Source organism: Pelmatolapia mariae, linkage group LG13 (genome assembly GCF_036321145.2).
Source record: "Pelmatolapia mariae isolate MD_Pm_ZW linkage group LG13, Pm_UMD_F_2, whole genome shotgun sequence".
NCBI lineage: Eukaryota > Metazoa > Chordata > Actinopteri > Cichliformes > Cichlidae > Pelmatolapia > Pelmatolapia mariae.
Genome location: NC_086238.1, coordinates 35909225 through 35935293, shown reverse-complemented (window position 1 = coordinate 35935293; position 26069 = coordinate 35909225). Strand labels below are relative to the sequence as shown.

Genomic DNA, 26069 nt, shown 5'->3' with positions numbered 1-26069 from the left:
AATACAGTAAAAGTGAGGTGAAAAGTTTAATCAAGGTAAAGTTGAAGGAGAAGTGGCAGGCACAATGGGATGGAGATGGGAAAGGCAGGTATTATTATGGCATGCAGAAAACAGTCGGGCAATGTAGAAGGAGCTTTAGAAGTAGAAGAGACGAGGATATAATCTCCAGGGTAAGATTTGGTCACACAGGCTTGAATAGCACACTTAAAAAGATGGGCAAACATGACACGGGGACTTGTGACTTCTGTGGACAGGAGGAGACGTTTGAGCATGTAGTGTTGGAGTGCGATAAGTATAAGCGAGAAAGGGAAAGATTGCAGTTTGAATTGCAAGAAAATAGTGTTCACCTAAGGGTAAGAGACATATTTCAAAGGGATGCAGGGGATGTTGTTTATAGGGCAGTGTTTGTTTTTTTAAGATTGACGGGTGTGTATCCGAGACTGTAGGTTACGAAACCGTTCTGTCCCACACTCCTTTCCAGAAGGTGGCGGTAAATGCACCTAAAAGTTGTTTGCCAACCGCCATTAAAATGTAGGAGAAGAAGAAGAAGAAGAAGATACAGGCATCGCTAGGTGAGCTTGATACATGCGTCGGTGCGTCAGTGTTGCAGGACCCATCACTAGCTACAAGTGATGGACGCGATTATTTTCAGAGAACACGTCTCTTCTGGATGGTCACCCTGTCAGTGGCGCTGATATATTTCGCTGTAAGTTCGTTAAATCAGCTGTACTGTGGTACAACTGAGATATTATTACCGTCAGCCTTTTTTCTCTCATTTGTAACTGCTCGCGGAGCCCGTGGAGTTGTGTTGCACAATATGTCCTCCGGGTAATTGTATTTTTCTGAAAATTACTCGGGGCTCGGGGAGAGTTTAGTCCTCCCTGTTGTCGATTGCTACTTAATTTTTAAATGAGGAAAATGTATAAATATCGGCAGGTTAGTGTATGGAGCCATTGCCAAGGGTGTCTATGTAAAAGCTAATGTTATCGAGGTTCATTCAGTTCTCGGTGTGACACAGGTCAAACAAACAGCTCAAAGTCCACTGTACGGGTTAACATTAGCAGCTGATACAGAACTCAGTTCAAATTAGCTACGTTAGCTTTCTTTCATCAAGGCTGCCCGCGGTAGTGCTCGGTGAACACTGCGCTGTAACGTAAGGGGCGCTTAAGCTAACAGGTGGGCTGGTTTGTACGTGTTGGGCTTAGCTTGTAGCTAATTAACCTTTTGTTTGGTCAAGAAAATATGGTAAAGTGACCCCAAAGCATTCACGCCTGCTTTCCAAAGTATTGCCATTAAGGAGAAATGACTCAAACTGGGGTAGATGGGAGCATAACCGTTTAAATGTACAAACAGTACGGTGGCCCGAAGATGCCAACGTTTCAGAACTAAAAACACGCGAATTTTAAATAAGTTCCACTGTGCTGAAATTACTTTTTAATGCCAAGCTTCTAAAATTGGTTTAAAATTTGGAGAGTATCACTGCTAAACAGACGAAATGTTATCAACCTGTTGCCAGTGCCAGGTTTGTTTATTTAGGTAAACGACAGGAATGTTGTCCCTACCTACTCTGTGAAGTGCTTTTTTTGTGCCTTTGACAGTGTCACTGTTCTCATATCCATGTTTTCTGAAATGGTGTATTTTGCACCTTGGGGCCACCAAATCAAAATATCCCAGGGTTGATTTATCTATAACCAATTCTAGTTCAAGAAACAAGGCTTGCTGTTGAGGGTATTTTGTGGACATCCAAAGTGGGTTCCAGCAATATCTGTGTTGTTTTTGTGGCCAGAGCCACAGTCAGCCTGACAGGTCAGAGGTGGGAAGAAATGGACAATGGCAGCAGTGTGTTCTATTTGTCAGCTCATGTCTTTAAAAGAAATGGTTTTCATGAATATTTATCATTAAATGAATTAACAGTTAGTTGGAAGCTGAAGATTATATTGTGTAGAAGATCAGTAATTGGATCAGACCACAATTATGCCTACACTTGGCTTTCTTTGGTATAACTCAAACAGCCAAACACAGTGAACAGAACTGATTTTCATCTAAAACTGTGACATATTTTATGGCATTTTGCACAACAAGGCTGCACTTTGTAGTGCATAAATCGGCTACAGTCATGGTCTAAACTGCTGGAAAGAGTCATTCATAGCACCCTTCCACAGCAGGAAAATAAAATGATACACTTCATTATTGCCACTGTGGGGTCTTCTCATTAAAACAGCAAGTCATTGCCTGTGAGCACTGGGAGTGTCTGATGTTGGCAACTCTTGTTAATATGGGGACCATGGAGGGGACTTTCAGCGGGAAAAAATACGACTTGCTGTGGTCATATGCATGCCATGAAATGAGTATATATCATACAGTCATTAGAAACACAGACAGTCTTTGACTAAACTAAAGTTCTCACACAGTACTGAGCAGAAGTCTTGAGCCACCCATCCTTTAAACTTATTTCTTTAATTTTTTATAACACTGGGCCGAAGTATGGCAGTTTACTAAAACGTGCAGACATACATGGAAATGCAGTTTATAGGGCAAAAACAAAGCTTAACTGTCGTCTTCACATTTTAAACTCTCTCGGGCAAGCTTTCATGTGATTTCTTTAAGTAGTCTTTGGGAATAGTTCTCTGGACTTGAAGGACATTCCAAAGGTCTTTTTTGAGCAGGGAAAAAAACTTCAAAAGACTTTCAGAATAATTGCTTATTTAAAGATATTGCCCTTCAAAAACTTAGAAGGGAGTTTTGTTTTTTGTATATGGTGTTTTTAAACTCCTTCTTTCTGGTTCCAGTGCACGGTGTTTGCACCAGATGTAGTCCCATTTGAGCTCCTTGGTCCATTTGGCACCTTCTCCAAAAACCTTGCGTATAACCATCCTGATCTACTGTACAAAGGGTAAGTAATGCAGCACTGTGAAGCCTGCAAACAAAGAATTCTGGTAATGAGGTTTGCTCATTACAGCTTTTGTAATGCAAGCCAATCACTTTAGGAGATCTAAATAGACATTTTTCTAATGATGTGCAAATCACCACGCCCAGCCCCGCACACGCACACACACGCCCTGCACATGTGGATCGTTGACACAACATTCATAGGTTGCAAATTGACGCTCATGCTGTGGAGTAATAGGACGGCAATCAGAGCTTAATGTATTGTTGTGGTTTCGGTCATGTGACTCAGCTGCTAAGTCAGTCTGTTCAAAGGCAAGGCAGCTGGAAGCCATTGTCGAGTCACTGGTGGTTTGAAATCTGTAACGACTGATCAATTTAAGCCAGGGGCGATTTTAGCCCATTTTGGGGGGTGCTGGCCATCTTGACACAAACTTGACACATCTTGACACATCTTGACATCTTGGCAGCCATCTTGACACAAAGCTCAAGATGGCTGCTAGGGTGCAGACACACAGCTTGGCAGGTCCTGTGCTTTTGCCAAAAAACCCACCTAAAAAACCATCTAAAAACCCCTGGATCTTGACATCAACTTGTCTTTTTGTTTTTATACATTTTTATCTTCTGTGGAGTTCGACATGTCCAAGAAAGCTGGATAATTATACCACTTTCCCAGCCAAATGGAGTCAACATCTTTTGTTCACAAGATTCTTGGATTTTGGTCATGCTAGACCACCCCCAGGTAAACACGAACAATCAAATATACCACAACTGTCACTGGAGATTCTGAAAGTTGTTCTGATGCTACTTTTGGCTGGTGATATAGAACTAAATCCTGGACCTAATTCAAACATCAGTGATTTGGACTGGCTACAACTAATTAGCCTAGTTAGCCTATGGGCACAGCTATCTCTGCATTGCTTTCCATCTCAACTAACTGTGCTCCAACCACCGTCCCAGTTAGTAAGGCTACACCTGCAGCTAATAGTGTTTACCCCCCTGTTGTCCGGGCCTCCACTTCTGCTGTTTGGGTTACCACCTCAGCTGCTCGGGCCTCCGCCTCAATTGCCTGAGTTTCTGCCTCAGCTGCCTGGGCCTCCATTTCAGCTGCCTGGGCCTCCATCTCAGCTGCCTGGGCCTCCATCTCAGCTGCCTGGGCCTCCATCTCAGCTGCCTGGGCCTTCACCTCAGCTGCCTGGGCCTTCACCTCGGCTGCCTGGGCCTCCATCTCGGCTGCCTGGGCCTTCACCTCGGCTGCCCGGGCTTCCACCTCGGCTGCCCGGGCTTCCACCTCGGCTGCCCGGGCTTCCACCTCGGCTGCCCGGGCTTCCACCTCGGCTGCCTTGGCCCCCAACGCGGCTGCCTGGGCCCCCATTTCGGCTGCCTGGGCCCCCACCTGCTGTACCCAAACTACAGTCTCCGGTAAAGGGTTTTTCATCATTAAATGCTCATAGCATTGTCAACAAAAGGACAAGAAATCCTGCTATTAAAAGTTACAGAGGAACAAAGATCTGCAAGACATTTAATCAGGCTAAAGTACACTGGGACACTAAAAATAAACCAAAGGGGCTTCTATGTGGACACATTATCATTCGCAGTATGTTACCAAAGCATGAGCAACTGGAACATATTCTAAGCAATTCCAATATTTCTATTTTGGGTATCTCTGAATCTTGGCTCACAAGTTCTTCTCCTGAGTCTGCGGTTGTCTTTCCAGAGTACACAGTATTCAGAAGGGATAGAATTGGAACAAGAGGAGGAATACTTGTGTATGTAAAAAAAAAAACAAACAAAAAAAAAACACCTGGATTGCTCTTTACTTAGTTCACCAAGAGATGTCGAAATAGAACATATTTCTGTTAAAATCACTCTTTCCCCTGAAATGTCATTTACGTTGATCTGTTTATATCGCCCTCCTTCCGCAAAGAATATTTTTTATGAACAACTACAGATATTACTTAAATATCATACTATAAATAATAAGTCTAATGAAATAATTGTAATGGGAGATTTTAATGTCAACTGGGACTGTGAAAAGGACAGAAAAACACTTAAGGACATAATGGAGACTTTGAACTTTACTCAACACATTGAACAACCCACAAGAATAACGAGACACTCTAAAACTAAAATAGATCTGGTCTTCAGTAATAAGCCCGAGCGAATTATTAAATCTTATAATTTTATCACTGGTATTTCAGACCACAATTTTATTTTATTTTCTAGAAAACTTATAAAATCACGGGTTAAGAATCACTTTCAAAGTTCATCTAATAGGAGATCCTTTTATGAATTTATACCAAGAAGTCAGCGACAAAATGTAGCAGAAGCATTAGCATCAGTTAACTGGGAGCCTTTATTGTGTAGTGATGATCCACAATTCTGCAGCAGTCATTTCACTGACATTGTCAAGGATGTTATATCAACATACTCCATTAGAGGTCGACAAAAAATAAAGACAACATCTAATTTGCCCTGGTTAAACAAAGAGTGCAAGAATTTAATGAAAACAAGAGATCAATTACTAAAACAGTTCCTGAAAACAGGTCTAACTCTGGATAGACAGAGATTTACTTCAATGCGGAACAAAGTAACAAGAAGTTTGAGACAGGCCAAAGCAAATTTTTTTTATAAATATAATTGAAAGAGCCAAAGGTAATGGTAAAATTATCTGGCAACACTTAAATAAATTACTTGGCCGTCATTCAAACAAAAGTAAAAATACAATTGAACTTTATGTAAATAACTCTATTGTTAGAGAGCCTCTATCTATTGCCAGTAACTTAAACACTTTCTTTATTTCATCTGTTAAGGAGATCAGTCAGCGCTTTGACTCAGTCGTATGCTCTGATAATGTGAATGATGTTGGTCAAAATTTGTTCACCATCACTCATATTTCAGACACTGAAGTTGCTAAACTAATTACAGGTTTAAAACAATCAAAAGCACTTGATGTATATGGTATTAACACAAATTTCCTAAAGGAACATATGGATTTGCTTGTACATCCAACCACTCATGTTTTGAATATGTCTTTCGAACACTCCATTGTTCCAACAGATTGGAAAATTGCTGCAGTTACACCAATTTTCAAAGCAGGTGTGAAGACTGACATATCTAATTATCGCCCCATAAGCATACTCCCGGTCATATCTAAAATAGCTGAGAAGTGGGTGGTTAAACTCCTCACTGCTCACCTAGTTTGGGTTTCGGGCACATCACTCCACAGGTACTGCCCTGTGTATGTTAGTGGAGAACTTGAAGAGCTTGCTGGACAAGAGTCCCTGTGTTGGAGCTGTATTTTTAGATCTGAAGAAGGCTTTCGACTCTGTAAACCATCAGATATTGTTGTCCAGATTGACTCAGTTTAATATCTCCAGTCAGGCTCTTCAGTGGTTTGCCTCATATCTCTCACACAGGAAACAGTGTGTGGTGTTGGATGGGGTTAAATCTCCATATTTAGACTGTGATACAGGGGTTCCTCAAGGATCTGTTCTTGGGCCCTTATTGTTTTCTCTTTTTATCAATAACTTACCTGAAGTCTGTCCAAATATATTTGCTCAGATGTATGCGGATGATGCAGTTATATATACGCAAGCAAATAGTGTCCAGCAGGTGGCAAAAGATCTTACAGCTGCTTTAGCATTAATGTATAGCTGGCTGGAGGACTCATGCCTAATGTTGAACACCTCAAAAACTGTCTGCATGTATTTTTCAAAACGCCCCTTAAACTTGAAGCAGTCAAACATATTCCTGGATGGAGTAGAGCTTGATCTAGCACCAGAATTTAAATATCTTGGGGTCATTCTAGACCCAACATTATCCTTCAAGAGTCACATAAATAAAGTGTCCCAGGTACTTAAATTTAATAATCGAAATTTTAATCATATACGTAATAATTTAAATATGAATGTTGCAAAAACTTATTTTTACTCAATGATCATCTCTCATATGGACTATTGTTTGACGTCCTGGTCACTTGCTTGTCCAACAACACTTAAAACTATTGAAAATATTTATAAAAGAAGTTTAAAACTACTTGACAAAAAACCGACTTCCCACCACCACTGTCATGTGTTAAAAAAACATAAATTACTGAACTTCAATAACTTAATGAAACTTAAAAAGAGTCTGTTTAATATATAAAGTCTTACACTCCCTTGCTCCACCACCACTAAAGCAGTTCATTAGGCATAAAGAAAGCTCAGACAGGACCACTCGAGCTACAACCCGAGGAGACTTGTTTATACCTCACAGACGGACAGCATTTGGGCAGAACGTCCTCTCTGTCAAGGGTGGCCATCTGTGGAACAGTCTTCCTCAACCCATTAGAGAATGCTCGACTTTCAATTTGTTTAAGGCAAAGCTTAAAAACTGGTTATGGACAAATCAAGTTTGTGATCATGTATGAGTTGTATAGTTTTAATGTTTTATTTGGGAACAGAATGGTGTGTATGTGTAAGTTTGGTGATGGAGTTTTTATTATGAATGAATGATGAATTTTTATGAATTATTATGTCTATTTTTTTTATGTTTAAGGACAACAGATGGAAATTAGCCTTTGGCTATAATCTGGCATGTTTACATTCATGTAATTTGTTTTTACATTTATGGTCATTAGCATGCACTGTCCTAAATAAATAAATAAATAAAAAAACTTAACATTGTCCGCAGCTACTGCTGTTACAACTGTCCTGTTTAAAATGTAATGAGAGAAACTGGTTATTTTGTCATATATGCATGTGCTCATATCGAACCCAAGGTACTAACTAGCTAACTGACTGGATGCCCATTAACCTTATAACTCCCGTTGTGTGTGTGTGTGTGTGTGTGTTTGTGTACAGAGCAGTAGCGGTTTTAGATACGGGCGACACGGGCGGTTGCCCGGGGCGGCATCGTGGTGGGGGGCGGCATCACGGGCATCGGCAAAAAAAAAAAAATGCTCGTACTCATGCTGCCCCGACATCATGCCAGCGCATATTGGGAATGGCATAGGCACCGATCGGTTTTCTGTCGCCCATTTGCTGGGAGCGCCCTTGCGAGGTGCGCCTGCTGCTTGTGTCACAGGGAGGAGAGGGCGGGGCGGCGGGGGAGTCTCTGGGTGGCTGGAGCAGCATCTAATAACCAACTCGCAAAATAAAACAAAATAAAAACAAACCAACAACACGAAAACAGCAGACATTATGATACAGACTTATAATTTGCACCGATGTTTTTTCGAAATTCTATACGCGAAAAGTGAGCGCGAGAGCCCTCGGTGCGCCTGCTCGCTGCTGAAGTAAAGTAAACTTTATTGTCATCTCCGCTACATACAGTCCAGTATATAGAGAGACGAGACGACGAGGCTCCAGTTACAGCAGTGCAAGTAAACAAACAATAAATATAAGAAGAGTAAGAAAATAAATATACACTTTAGGACCAGGGGTAAAGGGATCAATAACAATTTAAAATGTATATTTTATATTTTGTTGATTTAAAGTCTCACACACAACCCGTTTTTAAAGTTTAAAAAAAAGAGAAAAGAAGAGGAGTGTCGCGACTTCCACAGTCGCTAGAGGCCGGGGATGGAGCCTGCCTATTTGCCTGACACGCTGTCAACTTTACGCAATAATGCCAGAGGTGGAATTGCTTGCTCGTTTATTAAAGTGCTTGAAAAGTTTACAGAGCAATGTGATCGGCTCGCGATTCAAACTCTTAAAACATCACAGCTCTAATGCAACAAGGGGAAACTCGTTGTGCTGTGATCAACAAAAACTACGGCTACCCAGCCCTCTCTGTCAAAATCAAACCAGTGAAAGACAGACTGACAACGCCCTCTTAATGTCACCGCTAGCACCCACGTGATTCCCGTTACACATCACCATAGCAACCAAACAAATGAAAACCCAGTGATCATTAAAATTCAATACATTTAATTATGGCTCCTACAAGGAGAAACGAGCAAAAGATACAGGTAAGCAGATGTGTCATTGGATAATGGCAGGTCATGTATCCTAAAACATTAAGAATCAGAATACTTTCTTAATCCCTAAGGAAATTATGTGGGTTACAGTTCCTCCAAGAAGAAATGGTAAAAATAGTAACAGTAACAGACTAAACTCCAAACAATATATACAATAATAGAATAGAATAGAATAATCCTTTAATTGTCCCACAAGGGGAAATTTGGTTGTATCAGCAGCAAAAACACACATATACAAACAGAGCAGGACACAGAACAGAAGCACAATTTTTACATATTTACATCATGGACAATAGCTACCAGAGCAGAGTACTGTACAGTTGTTTAAATTAGCGTACACATAGTGTGCAAACGGAGCAGGATACTGAAAGATGTTTAAATAGTTAAGAATATTTAGAATAATTAGAAAAGTGCAGATTGTTTATTGTACCTGTGCATTAAAAAGTAGACATGTAACTTCCAATAAGTTGTGTGTATATATAAGCTGAGAAAAGTAATGTGCAAGTTATAACAGTAGAAGTTGTTACAGCGCTAATGTTGACATCTGTGTTTGTTGGGAGCAGTTCTGATTGTACAGTCTGACAGCTGCAGGGAGGAAGGACCGGCGGAAACGCTCCTTCATGCATCTAGGATGCAGCAGTCTGTCACTGAAGCAGCTCTGCAGTTCAGCAACATTTACATGCATGGGGTGGGAGACTCTGTCCATCAGAGATGTTATTTTGGCCAGAGTCCTTCTGTCTCCTACCACCTGCACTGGGTCCAGGGTGCATCCCAGAACAGAGCTGGCCTTCCTGATGAGTTTATCCAACCTCTTCCTCTCAGCTGCCGATAAACCGCTGCTCCAACATACCACACTGTAAAAAATGACAGATGCCACCACAGAGTCATAGAAGGTCTTTAAAAGCGCTCCCTGTACTCCAAATGACCTCAGCCGCCTCAGCAGGTAGAGTCTGCTCTGACCCTTCCTGTAAAGAGCATCAGTGTTGTGGCTCCAGTCCAGTTTATTATTCAGGTGAACACCCAGGTACCTATAAGAGTCCACTATCTCAATGTCCACTCCCTGGATGTTCACCGGTGTCAGTGTGGTGGGTCTGCGTCTCCGGAAGTCCACCACCAACTCCTTGGTTTTTCCGGCGTTGATCAGCAGGTGGTTCTGCTGACACCAGTCCACAAAGTCCAGAGTCCACTGTCTGTACTCCGAGTCGTCCTCACCTGTGATGAGGCCGACTATGGCAGAGTCGTCAGAGAACTTCTGTAGGTGGCAGCGTGGGGAGTTGATGGAGAAGTCTGCAGTGTAGAGGGTGAAGAGGAACGGTGCCAGCACAGTTCCCTGTGGGGCCCCCGTACTGCAGACCAGCGTGTCAGAGACACAGCCCTGTGACCTCACATACTGTGGACGTTCTGTGAGGTAGTCCAGTATCCACTGGGACATGTGGTGGTCCACTCCCGATAGCTCCAGCTTGTCCCTCAGAAGTCGTGGCTGGATGGTGTTGAAAGCACTGGAGAAATCAAAGAACATGATCCTCACAGTGCTTCCAGGCTTCTCCAGGTGAGTCAGAGCTCGGTGCAGGAGGTAGATGATGGCGTCCTCCACCCCGATGCCAGGCTGGTAAGCAAACTGCAGCGGATCCAATGAAGACCTCACCAGGGGGCGCAGATGGTTTAGAACCAACCTCTCGAGGGTCTTCATCAGATGCGATGTCAGGGCTACCGGCCTGTAGCTGCTGATGTCCTTGGGATGGGAGGTCTTTGGTACCGGTACCACACAGGAGGTCTTCCACAGCTGTGGTACTTTCCCCAGTGACAGGCTCAGGTTGAACAGATAACCTAGGATGCCACACAGTTCATCTGCGCAGCACCTCAGGAGCCTGGAGCTGACGCCATCTGGACTGCAGCCTTACGCAACTTGATCTTGCGAAGCTTGTTCCTCACTTGAAGTGCTGAGATGGAGAGAGGGGGTTTTGGGGGAGGGGTGTGTATGTTGGAGTCCACAGAAGCCGGGGGTGGGTGTAATGACTGGGAGCTGGGAGGTGTGAAGCTGAGAGGTGTGAAGTCCTGAGATGAAGGACAGGCAGTCCCTGAAGATGAAGGAGATTGCAGTAGGTCATTCACCCACCCCAAGTCTCCTGCAGCCTGGGGGGTTGGTTTTTGTCCTGAGATTGTCTTCAGGCTGTTCCAGACCCCTCTGATGTTGTCCTGTTGCAGCTGCTCTTCCATCTTCCTCCTGTAGTTTTCCTTCCCCTGCCTTATCTTCCATTTCAGCTTCTTCTGAACAACTCTCAGCTCCTGTTTGTCTCCAGCTCTAAAGACTCTCTTCTTCTCCTTGAGGAGAGCCTTAATTTCAGGATTTATCCATGGCTTGTTGTTAGAAAAACACCGTACCTTTTTGATGGGTACGGTGTTGTCCACACAGAAGTTCATGTAATCCGTAATGCAGTCTGTGATGCTGTTGAGGTCATCCTCCAGGGGACTGCAGAGGTTGTCCCACACAGTAGAACGGAAACAGTCCCTCAGGGCCTCTTCAGTCTCTGTCGACCATTTCCTTACTGTGCGTTTCACTACTGGTTCTCTGTGTACTAGAGGTTTATACACAGGCTGGAGATGAACCAGATTGTGATCTGAGCCCCCAAGGGGAGGGAGAGGTGATGAGCTGTATGCCTCCTTGGTGTTGGCATACAATAAGTCCAATGTTTTATTGTCTCTGGTGTGGCAGGTAACATACTGGGTGAAGGTGGGGAGAGTGGAGGACAGGGAGATGTGATTAAAGTCCCCAGAGATCAGGAAAAGGGCCTGAGGGTGCTGTGTTTGGAGTCTGCTGGTTACAGTGTGCAGGACCTCACAGGCTGCTGCAGCGCTAGCAGAGGGCGGGACATACACAGCTATCATAATCACGTGTGTAAACTCTCGCGGTAGATAGTACGGTCTCATGCTAACCGCTAGCAGCTCAATGTCCTTACAGCATAGCGTCTCTTTGATAGATAAATGCCCAGAGTTACACCATCTATCGTTCACAAACACAGCCAGACCCCCTCCTCTCTTCTTACCACTCTCCGTTGTTCTGTCGGCCCGGATCAGATGAAAACCATCCATGTTTACATGTGAGTCCGGAGTTAGCGCAGTTAGCCACGACTCTGTGAAGCAGAGGCTAGGACCGCCACTGGTACAGAGACACAGCCAGGTTCATAATGGATATGAGGAAGTTTTTTCAAAAACAGGAGCCACATTCAGGTAAAAGTGTAAACTCAAATGATCCATCAATAAAGGATAATGTTGGATCAGTGTTTCAATATTTATATCCTTTATTAGGTGTACATGTGGTTTGGTTATTTGCCTTTTGGTTGAAAGTACACTGAGAGAGGACTTTTTTTGTTAGTGATCTTAATAGTATTTTTGTAATCTAATTGAATACAATCTATTTGTGTATGATTGTCAGTCCAAAGAGGGAGAGAGGAAAGAGGGGAACATGAGGAGTACAAGAGTACTATCAAGTACAAGATCAGGAAGAACCAGGTAAGAAAACAGACAGGGAGTACTAACAGGCAAAACAAAAAAAGTTAAACTGGCAAAGACAAAAAACAACAACTAATTTTACTCATACAGTCTGGAAGTTGTGTTCTCCCTATATTAAAGCTGCTATACAGAATCTGCAAAACAAACTGGGTGGTCAGCCCTGGCACTGCATTACCATATTGAACTTCAGTCAGAGGAAGTCACAGTTGCCAAAAACTTTTTGAAGCTCAAGAGTGAGGCTGGTGCCATTCCAGATATGTTAACATTGTACAATCTTCTGGATAATCAGATTTTCCCCACACTGAAAACTGTTATTCAGGTTGCCCTAACAAACCCAGTTAGAGCTGTATCTGTCAAAGGTCTTTTAGAGTCTGGAGTCAGCTCCATACCTGGCTGAGAAGGACCATGGGTCAAAGCAGACTCCAGCACCTGGCTGTGATGTCAGTTGAGAAAGGGATGCTTGAGAGACTTGACCACCAAAATGTGATAGACAGATTTGCCAACCTCAAGGTGAGGCGACATAGGTTAAAAGAAAAGAAAAAATCTGCAGAGCCATAGTAGTATCTGCAGTAAAGATCTTTTCATACATTGTACAGAAACAGAAACGGCTTTAGTGAAGGTTACAAATGATCTTCTTATGGCCTCTGACAGTGGACTCATCTCTGTGCTTGTCCTGCTAGACCTCAGTGCAGCGTTCGATACTGTCGACCATAATATCCTATTAGAGCGATTAGAAAATGCTGTAGGTATTACAGGTACTATGCTGCACTGGTTTGTATCATATCTATCTAATAGACTCCAATTTGTACATGTAAATGGAGAGTCCTCTTCACCCACTAAGGTCAGTTATGGTGTTCCACAGGGTTCAGTGCTAGGACCAATTCTGTTTACATTATACATGCTTCCCCCAAGGCAACATCATTTGAAGACATAGCATAAATTTTCACTGCTATGCAGATGACACGCAGCTCTATCCATCTATGAAGCCAGATAACACACACCAATTAGTTAAACTGCAGGAATGTCTTAAGGACATAAAGACCTGGATGGCCGCTAACTTTCTGCTTCTTAATTCAGATAAAACTGAGGTTATTGTACTCAGCCCTGAAAATCTTAGAAATATGGTATCTAACCAGATTCTTACTCTGGATGGCATTACCTTGGCCTCCAGTAACGCTGTGAGGAACTTGGAGTCAGTTTTGACCAGGAGATGTCCTTCAACGCACATATTAAACAAATATGGAAGACTGCTTTCTTCCATTTGCGCAACATCTCTAAAGTTAGAAATATCCTGTCTCAGAGTGACGCTGAAAAACTAGTTCATGCATTTATTACTTCCAGGCTGGACTACTGCAATTCATTATTATGAGGATGTCCTAAAAACTTGCTGAAAGGCCTTCAGCTAATCCAAAATGCTGCAGCAAGAGTCCTGACATGGACTAGAAAGAGAGAGCATATTTCTCCTGTTTTGGCTTCCCATCATTGGCTTCCTGTTAAATCCAGAATTCAAAATCCTGCTCCTCACATAGAAGGTCTTAAATAATCAGGCCCCATCTTATCTTAATGACCTTGTAGTACCATATCACCCTATTAGAGCACTTCGCTCTCACACTGCAGGCTTACTTGTTGAGTATTTAAAAGTAGAATGGGAGGCAGAGCCTTCAGTTTTCAGGCCCCTCTTCTGTGGAACCAGCTTCCAGTTTGGATTCAGAAGACAGACACTATCTCTACTTTCAAGATTAGGCTTAAAACCTTCCTTTTTGCTAAAGCATATAGTTAGAGCTGGACCAGGTGACCCTGAATCCTCCCTTAGTTATGCTGCAATAGACGTAGGCTGATGCATCCCATGATGCATGAAGTTTTTCCTTTCCAGTCACCTTTCTCACTCACTATGTGTTAATAGACCTCTCTGCATTGAATCATATCTGTTATTAACGTCTGTCTCTCTTCCACAGCATGTCTTTATTCTGTCCTTCCTTCCTCATTGTGATGAGTAAAGTTTACCTTGCCTGGATGGGCAGCTCTCTGGGTGCTCAGCACCCCCAAACTTCTGATCCTGTAATCGCCCCTGGTCACCACCCAGCTTGAGGAGTTTGCCCCCTCACATATACTAATGTGCCACAAACAGGACTTTAATATCACCAACCATTCCCATTTTATTACGGTGTATCCATATAAATGGCCCACCCTGTAGAAAAGAAGTTAACCTCCTTGCCATGAACAAGAAGACACTCTCAGGTGAAAAAAAGAGAAATGAAAGGCAGCACAGCCAAAGAGCTGATAAATATAAAAGCCTCTAATTAAACCCAAATAACTGGGTGGATATTTTTATCCACTCACTATAGTTAACTGGAACTAAACTAAAAACTAAAACTAGCTGTGAAAAAAAAAATCTTTGTTTAACTTTAACTTGAAAAACTAAACTAATATAAAATAAAAATAATTATGTAGAAAATAAACTAAATTGAATTTAAGGCAAAAAAACAAACAAAGTAGAAATTACAGAATAAGAATCACTGTACACGACACCATGATGTTGCAGTACTATGTTGTAAGTTATGAGTCATGGACGCAATGTGAACGTTCATTTAGAATAAACTTTATTGGCAAAACATGCGAACATAATAACAGAATCATATTTATAACTGTATATTCTCTATATTATCATACACTATATGTCAGTCATACAACATAAGAACAAAGCTTAACAGAATCAAATATATTATATCAACATCTTCGTTTCCCAAACCAATAATTAACCTCACAGGGCTTCATAATCTTTACAGCAAACAACATCCTCTGTTATCAGATCCTTAAAATTAACCAATCAAAATGGAAACATTATACAATAACATCTCTATATCTATAAATTATTTTTGTTAAAATTATTTTTTACATAAAGTCTTATTACAGATTAAATTTAATTTCAACATTCATTAGGATTTAACATGTTTTTATATTACTCTCCATAATGTCTCTGCACAGAAAGAAAATCCCCTTTTTCTCATATTTACAACTCACAGGCACCATCTATGAGCAGAGCCAAATCTCTGGTCATGAATTAGCTGAGAGTACATTCTTGGAAAGGGGAAGCCAAGAAAACAGTATTATGCAATATAACGACTGATTTTTGTTTCTTTTTTTTTTCTTTTTTAAGTAAACTTGAAGAAAAAAAAAATCCTAAAAATGTGCAGTAATTACTGCAAAAACATGGCTTTTTAAAAAAAAATATTTTGAAAATACGTCAAACACTTGAGCCATTAAAAATACTCATCATAGCCATCAGAAGTAAGGGGGCTCCTCTCCAGTGACTCCGTTGTCCAGTCCATTTCCTCCCACATAATATCTTGCAATGACAGCACTGGCAGTGAGCTATCCTGGACCACTGGCGGATATCCTGCATCCCTGCCGTCCTCAAGAGCTGCTACAGTCTCCCCAATACTCCTCATCTGTGGGGTCGGGACTTCCAGACAACCCGTTGGGCTGCTCTCTCGGCTGCTGTTGAAGAATCCAGAATCAGGAGTGTCTGCTTTGAATATTTGAAGGAGGCCGTGTATGTCTGAACTAGGGTGCATGGAGGCTGCCTGGCTGGAGCTTGAGTTGTAGCTTACCATCTCCATGGAAGGCTGACGCCACGCAGGCACCCCAGTGGAGTTTTTGGCAGCCTGGCTGAGGCATGTACTCCCACAGGTTTGAGCTGGGGTTACTGCCCATTGAGCCTCCTGGTTGAATCCCATACGAGACTCCACACTGTCCGGTGGCATTGAAGGCAGGAGGAAACTGTCCATTGTTTAACACCTGCTGCATTTGAGGTGCAAAGGCCTGTGTGTGGTGGCGAGCCTGTAGACTGTGCGCTGGGCTCTGAGACTGCCACTGGGCTTTGCTGGATCCTTTTGATTTTAGGGTGCAAGCTCTTCGGTTCTGAAACCACACCTGGACGGGAAATGAAGGAAAAATACGTGAGCTTAGCATAATAGAGTGCCTTAGCTGTACTGCTTTTAAATTAAAAGTTAAAAAGTCCACTGATATTGTTTTAGGACACACATTGATCATTAAAGTCCCACATGCTGTGACCTCCATCTTACTGCAAGCAAATCTATCATACCTCACACATGCACAACAACTTTCCTATGTAGGCATTTTACTCTCACAGTCACACATCAGAATTGAGAAGTGTGGACAGCTAAACCCTAGCACACTTCTTCCCACTCTGGAAGATGGCGACGCACATTGCTGCATAAGAAAGCTAGATGAAGAAACCAAACCACGAGTTGACGTTTACAGTACACCACTTTGCAAAAATCTGGCAAAATAGAGGCATGGTTACCTCCACAGGACATCCAGTACAACACGGAAATCTTCTAAAAACACTTTTAGAAGTAATAACTCTGCCAAGACAGCTAGCAATATGTAAATGTGCAGCATACCAAAGAGACAACTCAAGCATAACAAAAGGCAATAACTTCGCAGATCAAGCTGCAAAATCAGCAGCACAACAAACTGTAGACACACTAATGTCAACATCACCCTCACAAATATCACTTGATGTTTTAAAGGATGAACAAAAAGCAGCTCCCACAGCTGAGCAAAAGAAATGGCTGAAATGCGGAGCGCAACTAAAAGATGACTTGATGATTTGTGAAGGAAAACCAATACTTCCAAAATCTCTACACAAAACAGCAGCCTTAGTGACACATGGAGTTACTCATGTGACAACAGGAGGGATAGTAGATATAATTTCCAAACACTTCTATACTCTAAATTTCGAAACTTCAGCAAAAGAATTTGTCAGAACATGCATGATTTGCCAAAAACACAATGCACAAGGGAATCTCAGACCAAAAAGAGGTCATTTTCCCACACCACCTCATCCTTTCCACACAATCCACATGGATTTTATTGAACTAAATGAATGCCAAGGCTCAAAATACGCTCTAGTGATCATAGACGTATTCTCAAAATGGCCAGAAATCTACCCAGTAAAGAAAGCAGATGCCATTTCAGTAGCAAAATGCTTATGTAACCATTTTATTCCAACATATGGCATCCCCACTCTGATAAGATCAGATAATGGGACACACTTTGTCAATGAGGTAATCAGCAAAGTCTCTGAAGCACTAGGATTCAGCATCAAAAATCACTGTGCTTATCACCCGCAAAGTGCAGGATTAGTGGAAAGAACTAACGGCACAATAAAACAGAGACTTAGAAAATGTATGGAAGAAACAGGGAGACCATGGCCTGAGTGTATAGGCCTAGTAAAAATGTGGATGAGACTAACACAGGGTTCTCAGAAACTCACACCTTTTGAAATCATTCATGGCAGACCATTTCCACTGCCAATCACAAGTGAACCTTTAGATAAATCAATCAGAGAGACCACACTAGCAGAATGGATGTCGAAGCTACTAGAAAACAAAGATATTGTTTTGAACAATAAACTGCCTTCTGAATCTTCTCCAGTATCTTGCAGGTTGAAGCCAGGTGATTGGGTCCTGATTCGAGTTCTCCATAGAAAGAATTGGAGCTCGCCCCGCTGGGAAGGTCCCTACCAAGTGCTCATCACCACACCAACCGCCTGTAAGATGGCAGAAAGACCATCTTGGATTCACCAAAGCCACTGCAAGAAAGTGAGTGACAGCCTAGACTCATAGACTCCAGCACCCCTACCTTCTGGTGATCTACCTGGTGAAGAGAGGGCTGATTGGGTATATCCCGCCCTCTACTTCTCGCCAGTAGTCTACTCACCCGAGGATCTAGGTGTGTTTGGCTGTCATGAAGACACTCGCCGTCCTAGCAGCTGTCCTCCTGCTCCTAGCAGGACTCCTCGCGCTTTTCGAGGACAATAAAGAAGACAACACCACCTGCAGACAAGATGGACACATGACAACTCACATCTTCGTGACATGACACAAGACCACATTCACCCATGGATGAATAACGCATAGTATCGCTACGTGCATGACAGAACCAAGGGAGAGCCTAACAACACTGCGTGTTACGTCTGCTCCCACATGCCAAGCACCTCAACGCATCCCACCTTTTATGGAGACTACATGAACAAAACACAAGCCAAATGTGCCGCCAGCTTTTTGGGCATTGGCTATCAGCATAATAAAATCACCATCAACGAGACAAGCTCATCTACCATCTACTCGCTTAACTTCCTTAGTATCTTTCAGGGACCACCCCAATACGAGATAATCACCATTGAAGACGCTGGACTTGACAATGGAACGTGTGACCAACTTTTCTGGATCAACTTCAATGTGACAAACTGGAACACATCCATTCACTTCCCAGTGTTCTTGGACCAAACCCCAGGGAAGAACCACTCCATGTGCTACCAGCAAAACAACGGTAACAGACCGCTTGGAAACACCACTAACTCTCTCGGGCAAGCTTTCATGTGATTTCTTTAAGTAGTCTTTGGGAATAGTTCTCTGGACTTGAAGGACATTCCAAAGGTCTTTTTTGAGCAGGGAAAAAAACTTCAAAAGACTTTCAGAATAATTGCTTATTTAAAGATATTGCCCTTCAAAAACTTAGAAGGGAGTTTTGTTTTTTGTATATGGTGTTTTTAAACTCCTTCTTTCTGGTTCCAGTGCACAGTGTTTGCACCAGATGTAGTCCCATTTGAGCTCCTTGGTCCATTTGGCACCTTCTCCAAAAACCTTGCGTATAACCATCCTGATCTACTGTACAAAGGGTAAGTAATGCAGCACTGTGAAGCCTGCAAACAAAGAATTCTGGTAATGAGGTTTGCTCATTATAGCTTTTGTAATGCAAGCCAATCACTTTAGGAGATCTAAATAGACATTTTTCTAATGATGTGCAAATCACCACGCCCAGCCCCGCACGCGCACGCACACACACGCCCTGCACATGTGGATCGTTGACACAACATTCATAGGTTGCAAATTGACGCTCATGCTGTGGAGTAATAGGACGGCAATCAGAGCTTAATGTATTGTTGTGGTTTCGGTCACGTGACTCAGCTGCTAAGTCAGTCTGTTCAAAGGCAAGGCAGCTGGAAGCCATTGTCGAGTCACTGGTGGTTTGAAATCTGAAACGACTGATCAATTTAAGCTTATCAGCACTCGGTGATTAGAACAGCACAAGGGGAAAACTTGTTTTCAGACCAGAAAAGTCCTCACTGTTAACTTGTAGGTTTTCCCCCCTTTTTGGAAGCATGTGCATTATCCTAGTTTGAAATGTTATCACTGGAGAGTTGAACTTCTTTTTTTTTTTTTTTTTCTTCCCCCCATTTCAGATGGTGGTTGGCCTGTGCTATTCATCTTTCTGAGGCCCTGGTTGCACTGAAGTTGTGCAGGTAAGAATACAGGAACCTTAACATCCACTAGGTGGTGCTGCAATCTATTTTTTAGCAGAATTTCATGTCAACATGTACATTTCTGAATTTAAAAAAAAAAATGGCCATCTGGATTCAAATTGTGCATAATTTTCTGTTTAAGGGTTTAACAACCATTGCGCACATGATGAATCTACTTCCTACAAATACACTTAACTTTTTCCTGCAGTAACAAAGGCATCAAGGACATGTCCACTCGGTGCCTGTGGTTTATCCAGACCTTTCTGTTTGGCTTCGCCTCCCTCCACCTGCTAATTAAGTACGACCCAGAGCGTTCCAAGCAGGACTGACCTTACCAGGAGAAGCCTACAGAACAACACATCTGAGTCTAGAGACCCCTTCTTGGGGCCTCAACTTCTTCCACTGTTCACTTTGATTATAAGATCCTGCTGGAGAGCATGAAGTGGAGCAATACTCTTGAGCCTTTTCTTTAATAGTGTTTCTTTTAATAGAATTCCAAAGACATATCTTTGATAGAAACGCTAGAAATTTTCTTACATAGTTTACAAAATATCTTTAATTCCTGTAATAGAGCTCAATGTTTCATTCCATATTTTCTAGAGCTGAGGGAGAACGGTGCTACCTTTTCAGAAATAATATATTTTAAAGTTTGTCTTGATGGTGATGACTAGGGACAAGGGTTATTTAAATATGAGTGTTCTCTTGATGAATTTGAGTGCAGTACATGGAACAAATTTTAGAACAGATTACCTAAAGGTGTTTACATTCAGCCTACGTGGTGCAGTACAGGTGGGTTGGTTTTTGAGGGTTTTCCCTTTTTTCTCAGCTGCTCGGATGAACAGGATGCCTGACACGTTTGCTACAGATGGTATTTTTGCCGTCACCCTCAAAAGTGCTCTTGGATTAAATAAAGAGGGGAGCTGCTGTCAAATTTGCCTTTCTCAGATTAAAGTGCTGTGATTCAGTCTTAATATTGACACTACAAAATAAAGGATGACTGAACTGAATCCACTGTGGGGTGTTTTCTTTATTATTCATTTTTTTTTAATAGCATTTGTGTGATTTGAGATGAATGAAGCAGTCTCACCGCTTTCTTCAATTCAGATTTATTTATGTAGTGGCAAATCAAAACAGCCCTCAAGGTGCTTTATACTGTGAGGTACGTGCCTTTCAGTAGTCCAGAGAAAACTGCAATTAAATGGGCAGGTATTGGGTAACAATGGGAAGGAAGAACTTCCTTTTAACAGAAGTCTCAAGACAAAAATTTAATGACCTCCTGTTGTGGTGTCTAAACATAGGGTATTCTCAATGACCCACATGATGTTCTGCAGCAGTCTGAAACTATGGCAACATGACAGGGTTCAGGGTCACCTGATCAGCCCTAACTATATACTTTAGTCTCAAAACTTTGCTACAGAGTAAGACTGGATTTTGTGGATCCTTTACCCAAAACTAAATCCACATGTAAACACACATCGTGACAAGATTCCCAGAGGCTATAACATTTTTTTTTTTTCCCCACCTTTACCAAAAGTTCCTTAAACTGACCAAGGCTCATATTTCATGTAAAAGGGTTCGAGATGAATCCAACTGTTACCATTTAGAGTCTCAATTATCTATAGAAAGACTCAATCAGACACTTCAAACCATGTGGTGCAAGTTTTGCCTTCGGTTTGGTGGAGAGTGTGCCGTCTGCTGTTGTCTTCTGTGAGAGAACCTGCCTAAGAAAGGTTGTTGGTGCCCCCCCCAAGTCAGCAGTTTCTGAAAGAAACTCCATTACGCCCATCAGTTAGCCAAAGGAAAACCATGCTCAGTCTAAGATGAAGGCCCATTATGACAAAAAGACGATTTTCAGGACTCTTTAAACAGGTGAGAACATTTTTTGGTCCAGCTTGCAAGCACAGTTTGCTGGATCCTGCCTAGTAAGTTATGTAATCCAAATAACTAGGATCTGCCATATGAACATGTTGAAATGTTACTTTCCAAGAAGCAGCCCGGCTGCTCCACTATCACTGTGTGCGATTGCTTAATATAAACCCTCTGATGATGGGCTGATTTAAAAAGGTGTTTGTGTTTGGTGCTCAGTTAAAAAATTCTCATTGTTAGGTATTAGATCATTTAGAGTTCATCCTGTCCCATCTGTCTGAATCTGCTTGGGATGATATAGTCTGCCTGATCCAGGATTCTCTATGAGCTAACTAACCCTCCCATGGGAGTATTTAGCTCACTGAAGAACTTTGAATGCTTTGAATCTGCTAGAGCATTATTGTGTAACACCCAATTTTGCACTTCCTTTCAACTGTCCTTTCACAGGGTATAGATCATCCCATCTGCTACTTTTCCAAGAAGTTCACAAACAGCTAAACTGTAGCACTATTGAAAAGGAAGTCCTTGCCTTGCAGAACTGTGAAATCTACATTAAGTCTAGGTCACAATCAATTCAAGTGTTCACTGAACATAATCCATTTCAGATGAAAAACTCAAACCAGAGACTGATGCGCTGGTGTCTTCTTATACAAGATTTCAATTTGCTGATTAATTAAAAAAACAAACAAACACTGGGAATGTAATGACAGACGCAAAGTACAAGACCCCATTCACTGGGGTCCCAGAAATCTTCCTGTAAAATCTGTACTAAGATTACCAGGTCAGCCATATTTTCAAGTGCAGACATGCTCTAATCTACTTGATTTACCAAGTTCCAAAGGTTTCCTATAGACTGCCATCTGATGCTGCTATGTTCTCCCTTGTCACCACCTTCCAGTTGCCTATCTGTTCCAGATTGCAGCTCTTGCAGTCTGAAAGAGTGCAGGAAGATATAACTGTGTGTACCTGTGTGTTTGTTCCTTCGTCTTCTTGAAGTATTCACCACAGCTCTTCCCGTCCTTTTTGTAAAATCCACTGTCATGTCCTTCTGCATTTCTCTCCTTAACACCATATCTACGCAACACTTCTTCATCACCTCTGCTCCCTTCACCTCCATGTCCCCTGTAATCTGCTCTAATCACTCATCTCCCCCTGGGGACACTCTCTACCCCTTCATTCATCTCAAAAATTCTCTTTTATCTTGTGACAGCCAACTTGTGCATACACACTGACAACATTCAACACCACCCCTTTGATTTCCAGCTTTGATCTCACAATCACTAGTCACACACTCTCCCTTCAAAATTACCCCAACTCCATTTCTCTTCCTACCTACACCATGTTAGAACCACCATGTTTATTTGTCTTTGGCCAACAGTAGTACAATTTCCACCAGAATCCTTCTGACCAACAGAGGCGGTCATTGTTAACCTGAGCTTTGACCAAACTGCTATGGAAATCTCATTCTTTATCATCCATGTGTTTGATTTGGCCAACATTTTATACCACATGCCCTTCCTGGTGGAGCCCCTCTCCATTTAGCCAAGTCTGGTACTAGCACTAGGAGTACACTGGCTTGTAACCCCCCTATGTCTGGGTCAAATGTTTAATTAAACACTTACTTAAATGATTGTATGTAGATTATGTAGCTTATCTACTTATGTTAATTATGTAGCCCAATTAGCAAAGTAATAATAATTGTTAATGTAAGAAGTTATCGTTTCCTGGCTAGGAGCTTTAGCCGTTTCGGGAAACCTTGGACTCATCAATCACAGCTCTGAATGTATCTCTTCTGACAAGAAGCTGTTTGTGTATGACGTGGGCTAAAGCAGCGTGCGACGTGGGCCAAATCAGGCTAAAGCAGTAGCACGGGGTCACAATTAGTGATGGGATTTCCGGCTCTTTTTAGAGAACCGGCTCTTTCGGTTCGACTCACTAAAAAGAGCCGGCTCTTTCGGCTCCGAACCGGCTCTTCAGGTTGTTTTGTTGCTTTAATTAATTTATTATTAACAATAATATAAAATTATACACAAAAGGAATTACTAATGTAAAAAAAAAGTGGTTTTATTTATATATAAATATATGCGGTGGCCCCTAGAGACAAAACACGTACAAACTCCGAGGCACATTTCTAGCATGAACTGAACTTCCAAAACAAACTACCTAGATCACTTAAATTACACAATTGAAAGCATATGTGTATTGTTTGTGTATTTATACACAAGCACTCATATATATTCAAATAATTGAAGGTAATGAAGATAATTGCAGGTAAATGAATAAAAATGTTCATTTACCTGCTACTACCACACACCAAATCCGGTCATTGGTACTTGCTGGCTTGTGCAGCCACTAGGTAACAAAAGCTCAACACTGGGCCTAGCATCCTGGAGCACTTCTGTTGTCTTTTGTACGTGTTTTGGAGTTTTTACATGCTTCTGAGTTTTTACGTGTTTTAGAGTTTGTACGTGCTTTGGAGTTTGTACGTGCTATGGAGTTTTTACGTGTTTTGGAGTTTTTACGTGTTTTGGATTTTTTACGTGTTTTGGAGTTTTTACGTGTTTTGGAGTTTTTACGTGTTTTGGAGTTTTTATGTGTTTTGGAGTTTTTCCGCGCTTCTGAGTTTATACGTGTTTTGGAGTTCGTACGTGTCTCCAGATGCTATTGGTGATTTGTATATAATTTTGATCCACCCCAGAAAGTTTTTTCCAAACCCAAATCTTCTCAATATTTCAAACATATATTCCCATTCAATTCTATCAAATGCCTTTTCGGCATCCATAGAAAGAACAACCCCAGAGATCTGATGAAAATTTAAAAAGTGAATAATATTAAATAGACGTCGGGTATTATTGTAAGAATTCCTCCCCTTAATAAAGCCTGTCTGGTCAGCATGCACAATAGAGCACATTACTTTTTCTAGCCTAAGAGCCAGTATCTTTGAAAGTATCTTATTATCAACCCCAAGAAGGCTAATAGGCCTGTAAGATGAGCATGACTCCGGATTTTTATCTTTTTTAGCTATCAATGTTATATTAGCCCGGTACATAGATTCTGGGAGTTTCGATTCTTCAAATGCTTTATTAAAAACCCTTAATAATAAACTATTTAACTTCACTTTCATTACCTTAAAAAATTCTACTGGAAAGCCATCTGCCCCGGGACATTTCCCTGACTGGAGTGCAGAGATAGCTTTATCCACCTCTATCAATGTTATGGGTGACTCCAGCAGGCTAACCTGATCTTCAGAGAGCTGAGGGTATGCTAAGTCGTTTAAGAAAAAAAGCCTGAGTTAAGCCTTGTTATGTCCATCTCAGACTGATATAAGTTTGTATAGAATTCTCTAAAACACTCATTAATCTGTTTCCTACTTGCCTTTCACCATTCACATCCACAATAGCTGTAATAAAAGAACTTGATGGAGTATTCCTTGCAAGACGAGCCAAAAAGCGATTAGGCTTATTAGCTGATTCAAAGAGCCGTCGTCTGGAAGGAAGGACGTCTTTTTCAGCCTTTCGCATTATCAAGTTATGCAAAGATGTCCTGGCTATATTAAGCTCACTTAATGTTTCAGCTGATTTTGTTACATAATATTGTTTCTCCAGCTTTTTTATATTATTCTCGATCTCTAACTGCCTTGTTAATCGTTGTTTTCTTTTATGACTTGTATATGAAATAATCATCCCTCTCATGTAAGCCTTATAGCTATCCCATAAAGTTCTCATGTCTATCTCCCCTTTATCATTTATTTCTAAAAATAATGTTGTTTGCTCTGTTATGAAATGTATAAATTTCTCATCCAAAAGAGACAGTGTACTCATCTTCCAAAACATGGAGCGCTCAATATGTCTCATGGGTTGAATAGTTAGGACCACAGGAGCGTGGTCAGAGAGACCTATATGACCAATATTTACCTGCTGAACTAACTGACTGATGCACTTGGACATAAAAATATAATCTATACGAGATGCTGACAAGTGAGGGTTAGAGTAGAAGGTGTATTCTTTAGATACTGGATTATAGTGTCGCCAGACATCTATAAGATCCAGCTCATTTATAATTTGCCAGAGGGCTTTGGAATTTTTTGTCAGAATAGATTGTGGGGGAGATTTATCCATTTTGGGACATAGAACACAGTTAAAGTCACCCGCTAATATTATATTAGCACAGTCCATGGCCACTAATTGACTAAATAATACTGTGTAAAACTCTTCATCCTGTGCATTTGGCGCATATATATTACCTAGGAGAACAGTTTCCCCATGTAACATCCCTTTTACCAATATATATCTTCCTTCATTGTCCTTGTGAGTGGCTGTAACATTGAAGGGAAGATTTTTGTGTATAAGAGTGATAACGCCCCTTTTATTTGTGGAGTAGGATGAGAAAAAAATTTGACCAACCCATTCTCTACAATATTTTCTGTGTTCATCATCTGTCAGATGGGTTTCTTGCAAAAAAGCAATGTGAATCAAATCTTTCTTCAGAGAATTTAAAATCGATTTTTTTTTC

At 41.5% G+C, this 26069-nt stretch overlaps 1 protein-coding gene across 1 annotated transcript; it reads left to right on the top strand.

Annotated features, from left to right (window-relative positions):
• Positions 1-212: 212 nt before the first annotated feature.
• Positions 213-21353, top strand: LOC135933744 (transmembrane protein 254-like). Its single transcript, XM_065471893.1, has 5 exons — positions 213-353; positions 536-706; positions 2790-2893; positions 19632-19691; positions 19900-21353. The coding sequence occupies exons 1-5, from the start codon at positions 213-215 to the stop codon at positions 20018-20020; spliced, it is 597 nt and encodes a 198-aa protein (XP_065327965.1). The 3' UTR covers positions 20021-21353.
• Positions 21354-26069: the final 4716 nt, after the last annotated feature.

Excerpts from the sequence above, each read along its gene's own strand:
- LOC135933744 (XM_065471893.1), top strand. The coding sequence starts at position 213 with ATGGGCAAACATGACACGGGGACTTGTGACTTCTGTGGACAGGAGGAG. Across the intron at positions 354-535 it reads AAAATAGTGTTCACCTAAGG|GAGAAGAAGAAGAAGAAGAA; the intron begins GTAAGAGACATA and ends ATTAAAATGTAG. Across the intron at positions 707-2,789 it reads TGGCGCTGATATATTTCGCT|TGCACGGTGTTTGCACCAGA; the intron begins GTAAGTTCGTTA and ends TTCTGGTTCCAG.